The 12,638-nt window shown below is 42.2% G+C and overlaps 1 protein-coding gene across 1 annotated transcript in view; it reads left to right on the top strand.

Moving 5' to 3' along the window:
- ACOT11 (acyl-CoA thioesterase 11) overlaps positions 1-12,638 on the top strand; it is a 204,615-nt gene that overhangs the window by 169,588 nt on the left and 22,389 nt on the right. The window contains exons 6-9 of the mRNA XM_089515215.1: positions 3,815-3,875; positions 5,626-5,727; positions 8,569-8,704; positions 9,504-9,660. Coding sequence (XP_089371341.1) covers positions 3,815-3,875; positions 5,626-5,727; positions 8,569-8,704; positions 9,504-9,660 — 456 coding nt within the window. The remainder of the gene's footprint in view (positions 1-3,814; positions 3,876-5,625; positions 5,728-8,568; positions 8,705-9,503; positions 9,661-12,638) is intronic.

A 12,638-nucleotide genomic window follows, 5' to 3' on the forward strand; every position in this document is an offset into this window, starting at 1 on the left:
TGGGGTCAAATTCTTGAGAACAGGAGGTAGTTGGCCTTCACAGCTGGCAAAGTACATTGAGGACTGATACACACCCATGATATTGAGTAAGACCTCTACCAGTCATATTCTTTGAGGACATATTGATCACCTAGAATGGTGATGGCAATCCTTTTAGAGATTGAGTGCCCAAACTCAAAGGTTTTCTGCACCGGGTGTCACCCAGTGATGGAGGGGTGGGACTTCTGGTGGGACAGGATGTCTGGGGGCAGGATTTCTGCCCTCTGGGGGTGGGACTTCCACCTTCTGGGGCGGGACTTCTGGGGGCGGGACCTAGCTGGAGACAGTTGAAGGCCCAGGATGGTATGGGGGAAGAGGAGGAACAGGCACAAGGAGCTTCCCCCCACCCTCCCAGGCCTTCATCTGCCTCTCCAGAGACTGCTAAAGGCCCGGGATGTCTGGAAAGAGGAGGAACAAGCATGCGGCTGTTCCTCCTCTTCCTCGTCCTTCATGTGGCCTCAAAACTGACTTTGCATATCATCTCTGGCACATGTGCTATAGGTTTGCCACCATGGACCTAGAAGTTTATTGTTGCCACCTTTTTTACTTTGGTTTCTTCATTGTTCTTTTCAGCTGAGAGTTACCACCATACTATTGACAATTTGAGACTTCTCAAGGAAGAAGTTAGCTGTTCCAATAACTTTCCTCAAATCTTTGGTTGTTGGTTTTTTTAAATATACTTTGAAACAAAATGATTTGTATTGGGACAAATTGTTCACTGTGTCATTAAAGTAATGTATGTTTCTGAAAAGGGACAGAAACAGAGCAGAGATGTAGGGGAGGGACTTATCTGGCTCATCATCTACTTTTGCATATCGGCATGTGAAATAAGAAGCTTCTATGTGTATAATTCCTCAACAATGAAATGAAGAGGACTGTGGTAAATTGATGAGTGAGTTGATGAAGTTTTGATTGTCATAGGATATGGTCTCCTGTATACATTTATATCAAAGATAGACATAATGAGACCCATGGCTCCCCAATCTGACCCCTGTGCCTCCCAGCACCCAGGTTTTTTTGTGCTTGAAGAGGCTTCTCATATTCTCTGGGGGACATGGGGAAATTCTTCATGTTTTTTCCCAGCAGCCTGATGGACATTTTGTCAAAACTGGAAGGGACTTCTGGTCACATGAGGTTTTGGATGGGAAAGAGAGGGCTTCTGGCCTAAAACAGGCCAGAGGGCCAAAAATATAGCACAGCTTCCCCTCTCCCCGCTCAGGGGCAAATGTCCCTTGGCGCGGGTCTTTTGAAAGCAGAGTAAAAGCTGTATCTTTTCAGAAAAACCACGTCCAGCAAATATGAACTTGGCCCTGGTAATGTTCGGGTCAAGTTCAGGGAGGGATTTAGGTCAGAGGGAGGGCAGAGGATGGAACATACCTCCCCTCTCGCATCGGGCGCATCGGCTTTTTTAAAAAAAAAAATAAAGAAATTTTTGACAGATTATGCGAATGAATGGGGCTGGGAGAGAAGGTGATGTGAGAGGATCCCCCGCGTAAAAAAGGATGCACTGTATATGGACTTGCCCCCCCCCTCTTTCCAGGAAGGAACAGGGAAGCCAAGACCATACATGGATAATTGGCAAGCCCATATATGGTTAACTGGGGTGGGGGGGAATCCCTGGCTATTATCCATGGACCCCCAGGTAAGGGGCCAGCTGGAGGAGGAGGAGGAGGAGGAGATTGGAAAGGGAGCTCCGCTCAGCCACGCCATGTTCCTGGACCCCTGGGTAAGGTGCTAGTAGCAGCAGCAGCAGCAGGAGAAGGAAGGAGCGGAGAAAGAGTTAAGTTCAGGGGAGGGATGATCAGAGGGAGGGCAGAGAACGGAACAAGCCTCCCTCGCGCAGGCAGCTTTCTCTCTATTTTTTAATTTTTATTTTTTACAGACTATGCAAATGCTTTTTCTACAGGGTGATCATATTGATAGAGTGTGTCTGCTTGTGCTACATTTACCTTTTGTTTGCTTGCTCCCAGCACAGCACCTCACTTTGCAAGAGACTTTTATTATTATTTTTATTATTTGTCTAATATTTGAATGTTACAATGCGAATTTTACCAATGTTTCCCTTTCAATTTGGCAAATTGATACAATATGTGAATGCTTTTGCTACACACAACTCACACACGCACCTGGAGGTTTTTAAATTTGGCAGAATATGTGCACATCTTAAAAAAGGAGGGGGGAAAGCACCCATTCCATTGGCCAATGGCTGTAGGAAACGTCACCTTTGACGAAAGCAGAAGTGAATTTGATTGACAGCAAAGGAGCCTTCATTTTAAACCGGTTCCGCAAATGTGAACTTTGGAGAGGTAAATTACCCCGTTTAAGGTAAGTGATAGTGGGCACTTGCTTCCAGAGAGATTCGGGAGGATCCAGATCTGCCCAGTTCCATCCAGGGCAAATGGGCCAGTGGGAATGGGGCCATGGTATGTTTTGAAGGCATCCACAGCTTGAATTTGGGTTAGTCTGCCAGTATCAGCTCATAGAAGATATAATACCGGGGCAGGCAAATTCTCTTGGCCCCAGAGACAATTGCTTGCTGAGACTCCACCGGGGGCTCCCTTTCAAGAAAATCACTGGCTAGAAATCCACTTTTTTGTTTGTTGTTAGCTGCCCTTGAATAGCTACCCGACTCATGGCAACCCTGTGGATGAGACACCTCCAAGACTCTCTGTCCTCCATTGCTCTGCTCAGGCCCTCCAAACCCACCATGCCTGTGACCCCCTTGATTGGGTCCATCCATCTGGCATGTAGTCTTCCCCTCCTCCTCCTACCTTTCCTTGCATTATTGTTTTTTATATAAACTGGAGTGAGGGGAGAAGGTGCAGGAATATTATCTGTAAAGAGGAATAACTGCTCTTGGAGGATTTCAAGAACAGTTTCTTTTTTAAAATAATATTTCATTTTTAATGGGAATGCTTTTTGGTGGTGAGAATATGGAAGGGTGCAAGAACAGACAGGGGTGGCAGTTCCTTGGGCTATATCTCAGAGTTCCCTGGTCCAACAGGGTGTTAAAGCAGAACTTGAACATCCTCTATAACTTCTTTCATGATAGTTGTATGCCCCTATGTTGGGTTTCTGTGCTAGGAAACTGAACTGGGGGAGATTGTTCATAAAGCAAAACAAAGGATGCTGTGGCGGTTCACAAGGAGGGGAAAAAAATCACAGTTGCAGGTGAACTTTTTCGAGTACACAAGCTTTCAAATTTCCAAGAATTCTTAAGGTGGTACCAAAGAAAGACAAAGAGAAAATAAAAACATATTCTGAGCATCTTGAATGAAGGCATGTAGCTTTTCCCAGGGACTGTGCATTCCCCTTTCTTTACTGAGGAAGAGGTATGGTTAAATGTGTATTTAGCCAAGGGTGAAATCTTATCTGTGTACCCTTTCTGATGAACCAGAAAACTACATGAGGTCTGGGCCTGCTAAGTCTTCCACTTGGGACCTGGGGAAAATAATAATGATGTGCATCCCACAAATCTCTGGGCCAATCCAAAGCAGCCTCCTCCCTCCCTCCAACCCAACCCTTCCATGTACTGTCCAGGTGACCTAGCAGGGAGGGCACAGGAATTAATCCAAGTGTGACCATATAGCTTTTCAGCAGCCAGTGGGAGTGATTTAAACAGCAAGCTGTTCTGTCAAATTGACCATGACAGCACTCTTGTAGAGTAGGGCCTCCCAGGAAAGTAGTTCTCCTACGTATTTGAATCATAGGATGTTTTTTGTGAATCGCATTTTAACATTTCTACCTTCTCTGTTTTTTTCTCACCCATCATTAGTGTTGGGCAGGTTGTCAACCTCAAAGCAAAAGTGAACCGGGCATTTAACTCTAGCATGGAGGTTTGTATACTTCAGCTCATCTTCTTGGAACATAGTGGTGGTGGTGGAACGTCTGTTTCAGAGGCTGTAATAAGATACAACTGGATGTCTGCATCCGTATATACTTTTCTTCCGGTATAAGCGATTGCCAAACCTTCTTCCTTGACTTTTGGTGCCACATGCATCCAAATTCTGTATTTGGAAAGGATTATGTAAATAGGTCACTGAACTTGAAATGTCTTTGGCAAGGAATGGGGTTGAACAAAAAAGGGGACAAGGGGAAGAAACAGACTTCTGTAGGAATACAGTCAGCCCTACACATTTGTGGCTTTGACTTTTGCGGATTTGATTATTTACGGTTTTGACTTCCCAGGAATCTTTAAGTCCAGTACAATTCTGTTGAAAGTTGATAAAGTTGTGCTATAGAGCCTAGAAGTTCATAAAGAAAAGATCCTCTGGCAATTTGTAGGTCCTCCAGCATAATTTTATGATCAACTTCTGGCATGTGTGGACTATAGAGCTACACTGGAGAACCTGGAGATTCCTAGAGATGTATTCTCTCAGGTAAAGAGAATAATTTTTTTTATTTGCAGTTTTTCCACATTCACCCCTAAGCCCAGTGAATGTGGAGGGACCACTGTACGAGGGCACTGAAATGTCCTCAAGTCCATTCATTTGAATCAAGTCTATGTGGAGAGATGTCTGCCTGGAGAATGATATTTAAATCCTAATTTTTTTTCCAGATTTTCCACAGATCTGTCCTATAAGATGTTCAGTGTCATTTAAGGGCATCACCATTGTTCAAGGTGGTGGTTCTGTACTTGAAGATCCTAGTATGCAGCATAAGAAATAGCCTTCATAGAATCATAGAGACATAAAGTTGGAAGGGGTACCATGGGCCATTGAGTCCAACCCCTGTTCAGTGCAGGATCTCCAGCTAATGCATGCCCAGCAGATAGCATTCAACCTCTTTTTGAAATCCATCTTATGCTAAATGTTGTATTGAATAGTAGCTTAACAAACACAGTGCAAGAGTCTGCTAGTGGGGAAAATAAAACACTCAGAAGAATACAAAAGCTTTTTCAAGATTTTTGATGGAAAACAGGATTGTCATGCCATCTGCACAAAACCAGTGTCCTGCAGGTAATATGGCTTCCAAGTCATCAGACTTCATCCACACTCCAAGGGCTAGGAACTTTGTTGTTGTTGTTTTAAAAATCAAAAATATTCAAAGCAGCTGTTCTTGGAAGCCAGGGACCACATTATGTAGAATATACATAGCCCTGGTTTAGGCAGTATTCACCCACCCCCTGCCACTTTAATTGTGATTGCTTTTCTGTAATAACCCACAGAGCAAGAGTCTCTCCAGGCCTAAAGGCACCCTGATTCCCACTCCTTTTGTTTGTAACTTGGTTTTCTTTGTTAGAGGAGGGAACAGTTTGATCTCAGGGATGCCTGGTTCTCATTTTGCTGCCCCAGGGAACAAACTTCAGTGATTCATTTGCTTAGGAAAGCAGCAGTACACAGAATGCAATAATTGCACCGCCTGTTCATCTTTAAATATTCAAAAGTATTGAATTGCCAGACCTTGGCTAAGAACTAGAACACATACTTCTTGTACAATACAACTTCATCAGGTGCCACAAAGTATTCTTTTGAGGAATGAAACATATGTGATTTTCATTTTTTATTTCTGAATGAAACATGCTAATGCTTTAAAAATGGTGTTTCATTTAGTAACCTCCCTCCTGCTTCTGGTTATCATTTCTAGGTTGGTGTACAGGTCAGCTGTGAAGATCTGTGTAATGGGGAGCAATGGAATGTTTGCAAGGCATATGCAACGTTTGTTGCACAAGGCAAACCAGCTGCTAAGGTAGGCTTAGACCCCTGACATTTAAATTCTTGCAGTTTCAAATTAGGTACTGGGAACAAAAACAGCATTGATGTCCATCCCTCTCTTCCTCCTAGACAATTTCTTCTGGAGAGTGCACAAAGAGCTCCCATTCATTGCTCTGACTATTGTATCATGGTTCTTCTGTGTATAAAAATAACCTCCACTTTTTATTCTTTCAGGGTTTTTTTGCATGGTATATTCTTGGTGTAGCAATGCTGATATTTAATTGGAAATGTTGAAGTTGCATTAAAGTAAAACATTTTAACTCCTGTGTGGATAGAGTAGGCTAAGTTTCGGCACTGATGAATTAGATGCAATCTTTTGTGTTTAAAATCAAATTGGTACAGGCTAACGGAAGTGCTATTGGAAATCATAAAAAGTTTATCATTCTTTAACCCTGACATGGCAGAAGATCAGATTTAACATTCTGGGACTGTCCTCTGAGTAAGCATGAATAGGGTTAGGGTTTAAATCAGAGGTGGACAGCTGATGATAATCCAGAGGTCACACCAAACCCATTTCGGAGTAACGGAGTTGAGACTGCCATGGTCGCCTTAGTCGATGATCTCCGTCTGGGCATCGATGGGGGAAGTGTGACCTTGTTGGTACTATTGGACATCTCAGCGGCTTTCGATACCATTGACCACGGTATCCTTCTGGAACGCCTGAGGGAGCTGGGCATCAGGGGCACTGCACTCCAGTGGTTCCATTCCTACATCTCGGGCAGATTCCAGATGGTGCAGCTGGGGGACACTTGCTCCTCTAAGAGGGAACTGACATCTGGTGTCCTTCAGGGAGCTATTTTGTCCCCCACTTTGTTTAACATTTACATGAAACCGCTGGGCTAGATCATCTGGAGACATGGGGCACGGTGTTATCAATATGCTGATGACACCCAAATATGTTTCTCTGTGTTCCCGACTGATGCAGTGACTAAGGATGGAGTCTCTCCTCTGAATGCCTGCCTGGAGTCGGTAATGGGCTGGATGAGGGAAAACAAACTCAGTTTGAATCCAGAGAAAAGGAAAGTACTGGTGATAGGTTCCCCAGGCCCGGGGAAGGAAATTTGTCCACCGGTCCTGAATCGGGTCACACTTCCCCTGAAGGACGAAGTTTGCAGTTTAGGAGTACTTCTGGACTCGTCCCTGCAATTGACATCTCATGTAGATGCGACGGTCAGAAGTGCTTGCTATCAACTTCAGTTGATACACCAGCTGCGACCCTACCTGGGCCAAAGGGACCTTGAAACTGTGGTACATGCTCTGGTAACCTCTCGCTTGGATTTCTGTAATGCGCTCTACATGGGGCAACCCTTGTACCAAGCCCGGAAGCTTCAGTTAGTACAAAATATGGCAGCCAGATTGGTCACCAGTGCGTCCAGGTTTGACCATATAACACCTATTCTGAAAGATCTGCACTGGCTGCCTATTTGCTTCCGAGAACAATACAAGGTATTGGTTATTACCTATAAAGCCCTACATGGCTTGGGCCCGAGTTACTTGAGAGACCGCATCTCCCCATATAATCTAACAACCGGGAAAAACTTGCTGGAAATTCCACCTTCTAAATATGTTATTACTTCCCAGATGGCCTTCTCAGTAGCGGCCCCACAAATCTGGAGTAGTCTTCCCGACGAGCTCCATCTTATCACCCCCCTGGAAACATTTAAAAAGAGGCTTAAAACCTTCCTCTTCTGTCAAGCCGTCCCCCCTGGAAAATGAAGTCGTGTACTCTGATCCCATTGACTCTCTACCTCACCCTATTGATTGACTGAATGATTGTTTTTAGATTTGTATATTGTATTTAGTGCTCTTGGTTTTATCTATTTTATGATGTGTTTTGTAATTGGTTTTAAACTCTATGTAAACCGCTTTGATCTTTTGGAAAAGCAGTATATAAATAAAATTTATTATTATCATTATTATTATTATTATTATTATTATTTCCTGGCTTCCTTCTGGGGACCACCTCAATGTGAGGCACACAAGATAGCAGATGTTGAACAACAAAAATGAGAATACCCTAGAGGGAAATTAAAATAAGCAAAAAAGCTAGAACACAACTCTTAAAGCAACAGAATAGGGCATCTTTGTGACCAGCTTCAGTCCTATTAATTTCATTGGCTTACACTCTTGGTATATAAATATCATTCAATATAATTCAAGAACTACAGTTTATTCACAAAATTCCAAATTAACAGTTGCATTGGATGGTGGAAATAATTAAATGTAGAATCATAACCACAGAAGACTCGATTCTTCATTTTTGGTCAAGCATTTTTCTTGCTAGGAGGAGGCACAAAAAGGGCTTTCCCAGATTGCATGTAGCCTGAAGGCCACATAATCCCCCCACAATAAATAGTCAGCTGTTTTCAGATTGCTTCTCAAGCTCCAACCTATTTTTGGGTACATAAATAAGGTGGGCTTAACAGGAGCCCTGGTAGTGCAGTGGTTAAATGCCTGTACTGCAGCCACTCACTCACAAACCATAAGGTTGCAAGTTCAATACCAGAGAAAGGGCTCAAGCTTGACTCAGGCTTGCATCCTTCCAAGGTTGCTAAAATGAGTACCCAGATTGTTGGGGGCAATTAGCTTACACTTTGTAAACTGCTTAGGGAGTGCTTAAGTGCACTGATAAGCAGTGTAGAAATGTACTTCCTATTGCTATTAACACACACAAAAGCACTCCTTGGTCAGATTTTACCTGTTCTTCAGTTTCAATATAGGCATAGTGTTATAATGTGATGTCTTCTCTGTCTATACAGTTCTAATGTAGTGCATTAAATGTCTTCTTTATCCTCCCCCTGCTTCTTATGCCTAGATAAAGTTGAAGCCCTTAGTTCCTCAAACAGAAGAAGAGAAGATGGAATACAGCATTGCTGCTGAACGCCGTCGTATGCGACTGGCCCATGCAGAAACAATCAAAGGCCTTGTCTCTAACAGTCCTGTGGAGTCAGGTAGAGTAATCCACACAGTCCTATCTGGTGCTTTTGTTGAAGTGCAGTAGTTGTCTGCTATACCAGTCTAGACAATGTTCAAGAACAGTAAATAGGATTGGCAGCTACAGAACACTGGTAGTGGAACCTAGTATTCTATCTGGGCATCTGGAAAGCATGACATCCATCTCTATTTGGGGGCTAATCACAATAGAATATAGTATTAAATGTTTATGTAGAGACATTACAATGCATAGGCAACTGTTTACATTGGATGTTCTTCCTATTATTTCCATTAACATTAGGCCAGTTCCTCATCTACTGCAAGACTGCATTTTCCTGAGCTCTCAGCTGATGCATAGAATGATGTGTATAGGCGATGATGCATGTGTTTCATGCATTAAGTTAACTGTTATTTATTTATTTAATCATACACCCCCCCCCAAAGATAGTGCTCAATATAGCAAATAATAAAAAGAGATCAACTTCAAAAGTATATTTGAAAATATACAAACACATCATTAGGAAAGATGTAAACTGCACCCACCAGATTAAATCAACTTGAAAAATACTTTAAATGCACATGTACCTACACTCCAGGTTATATCATCAACAGGATTCCATCAGCAGGATTCTAGCCCCACTTTGTTTCCTATAATTGGGACAACTTTTATCAGTTCCTGTCTTTCCTCTCTGCTTGCTGCCAGGCCATGATTCCCAGAGACCTATGGGTGGTATCAGATGTTGTCAAATAGTCCAGACACAAGAACAGTTTCTCTGTAGATGCTCCCTGTTAAAATGCATCCTTATTTCCTAACAGAGCTTGAGAGCAGAGACTGCAACATGGTAGTACCTGCAGAAAAGACCCGAGTGGAGAGCGTGGAACTCATTCTGCCCCCCCATGGCAACCATCAAGGGAACACCTTTGGAGGGCAGATCATGGCCTGGATGGAGAACGTGGCCACAATAGCAGCGAGGTTGTATGCTTCTTTATCTTTGGGATAAAACTATACACAATGGTGGTAGTTTGCTGGTATGGCCTGACTCATGTTTTAAAAGATGGATTTGCCACAGTCATTCCCACTGTTTCATTGCTGGTCTCCAAGTTGTTCTTGAAATGACAAAAACAGAGCTATTATGTATTATATGGCACAATTGCAATTTTGCTTCAAGAAATTGCAAACATAGTTTTATCTGTACTGTACCTATTCAATATTAACTTAACATAGGAGCTGCAGAATTTAGGAATGTAAATCGATAAAGAGCATCTAGCAAGAGACCATCAAACCTCAGTGCTTTCACATTGACTGTTGAGGTATTGCTGTTGCTTAATATTGCTTAAGAGCAATGTTACATGATAGCAATATTGAACTATTGCTATTGCTCTTAATATTGAACAATATTTAATAATAATGTTTATTGTAAAGCAAGCACTAGTGACTAGAATCAGAAATGCAAAAGGCTGAAGCCATATTGCCTTCTTGTGGCTAAGTATAAATCTAGCACTACCCTTCCAGCTACCTTCTCAACTGAGAGCCAGCATGGTATAGTAGTTTTAGCCTTGAAATATGACTCTGCAGACCAGGTTTTGAATCCTGGCTCAGCCATGTCAACCCATTATGTTTGATCAGTTGATCGTAATAAATAAATAAATAGTAAACCGATTGGGTGACCTTGGGCAAATAACACTCTCTCAGCCTCAGGATGGCAATGGCAAACCCCTTCTAAAAAAACTTGCCAAGAAAACTCCAGGATAGCTTTGCCTTAGGATTGCCATAAGTCTGAAACCACTTGAAGGCACACAGTTAGTTTTCTTCCAGCTTTATGTGGATTGGGAGACAAACTGATGGAATGACCTGCAGTGTTTCCATTTTTGTCCTTAGGTAGTTTTCATTCCATTCCAGGTATAGGCATTACATTGTGGTGAACCTTTTAAACTCTATTAAATTTCAATATGGTGAGCAGCAGATGCCATTGTGAAGCTGTGCATGCATGCCCTGTATAGTTTGTGTCCCTTCAGGTTACCAGTTGCTGACCACAGCCATGCTGATCAACCTGCAGCTGGCAGCAGAGAGGCTTTTGTGAGCCATGGAGGTCATATTGAACTCATCCAGATAGAATCTGAAATGTAGTCAAACTCCACCAAGGGAGAAAATAGAGGGGTGTTTCAGTTTACTGTATTTTCTGTGTACTCTCTGCCCACAGCAACATATTCAGCAGTGGGATTTGCCCAGGTGTGTGCAATAAAGTGAACCGCTGCTGTACTTCTAACCTTTTGAGTGGCACATGGCTGTGGTGGTTTCCTAAACTGGCATATTGGATGTATATTGGATCATTTTTTAAAATCACTTCTATATATTTTTTCTACATTTTTAAAATCACTTTTATATTTCATCAAGAGACACAAGAGTGGTGAAAAAAACGTTGGACCTGAATTAGTTCTTAACTGGCCATGGTCTCTGCTTTTTAAACCCACTCCCTAAATATCCTACACTCTTTCCCCCAACAGTACTAAACTTATTTCCCAAGGGAAATCAGATTGGATTTATCATCCTTGAGCTTCTTTCAGGTGGTCAGAACTCTATTCTATATGACTTTTTGTTTGTTTGCTTTGAAGCTAGGCATCATGTTTTGTTTCCAACATGTTTTCTGCAAGAATGTTACTCATGTTACTTTTGTACATCACTTTGGTTGGCAGCAAAACAATGAATAAAAAGATATAAATAAACTGGGTACAGTGGAACGAACCACACACACACACACACACACAGGATCCACAATTATGTGAGTATGAGTTGTACCCAGTGATGAATGATTAAGAGAATAAAGAAAATGTAAAGGGCAGAAAAGATATGTATAAATTTTAGCAACAGATCAAGTCATCTGAAGTATGATTGGAACACTGGCTTGCCTTAAATTTGGTAAATCTACGTTAGTTTTGTTTTAAACCCTCCCTGTCCTCTGTGCCAAGAGTGGGCAAACTGTGACTCCAGATGTCATTGGACTACAACTCCCATCAGCTCTACCCAGAATAGTGGTAGAGGATGGTGGGAGTTACAGTTGAACATCTGGAGGCCACTCATTCCCTACTTTGGTCTAGATTTTGTCACTACAATTTGTTTTACTGTTCAACCAAATCTACATTTTAATCCTGTCTTGCTGTGAACTTTGTGTAAGTTTAGATTGAGGTTTGGCTGCAACTGATTAGGCTTAACTGCTATGGCCTCGCTTGGAGGCAATAAGTTGTTACACAACCACCTCCATAAACAGTTCAAACCTTAATACGCTACACCTTTAGTAGAAATTCTAATTAATTCATCTCCTGGACTCCTTACCTATTTCCTTGAGCTTGCAGAGTTGGAGCTCCTTTTGACACTGTGTTTCTGTCTAACATCAGGCCTTCTTTTCCCCCAGTCCTGATGTAACCAGTTTGGGTCAGTGGCATACTAATCGTTTGGCCATCACACTTTTCTTTGTTCCTTCAAAAGCAAAACAGTGCTCCTTTTCATGTGTCGTTCTGTGAGACAGAGATCCTCTATTTAGACAAAGTAATAAAGGAATAAAGACAAGTGTGACGGAAGAATATAAGTTGCTGACCTTTCTTCTGCTCAGAGCTTGGAAAAGTTATTGCAAGGGTCTACAGTTCTGAGAATATCTGAGCCAAAGTGCTGCAGACATGTGTTTCCATTATACATGTCACCCTCTCTTTCTGAAAAATTGGTGTGCCTAGCCCTTGCCTTCTCCCTATAAAGAAGCAGATTCCCAGTCTCCTTGAAAATATTGATAATCCAAAGACATTCACTTTAATTAGAGACAAGCTGGCTGCTCTCCTTTAGGTGGCACTGTGTCTTCATGAAATCTGAGGAGGTGGGTTATAAAATTGTGATAAAGAGAAGTAAAAAAAAAAAAAGGGGGGGGAACACTCTCTCACACAGCATACCTGCACTCACTTGTT

Source organism: Sceloporus occidentalis, unplaced genomic scaffold (genome assembly GCF_023333645.1).
Source record: "Sceloporus occidentalis isolate IW3139 unplaced genomic scaffold, rSceOcc1.0.p SCAF_3, whole genome shotgun sequence".
NCBI lineage: Eukaryota > Metazoa > Chordata > Lepidosauria > Squamata > Phrynosomatidae > Sceloporus > Sceloporus occidentalis.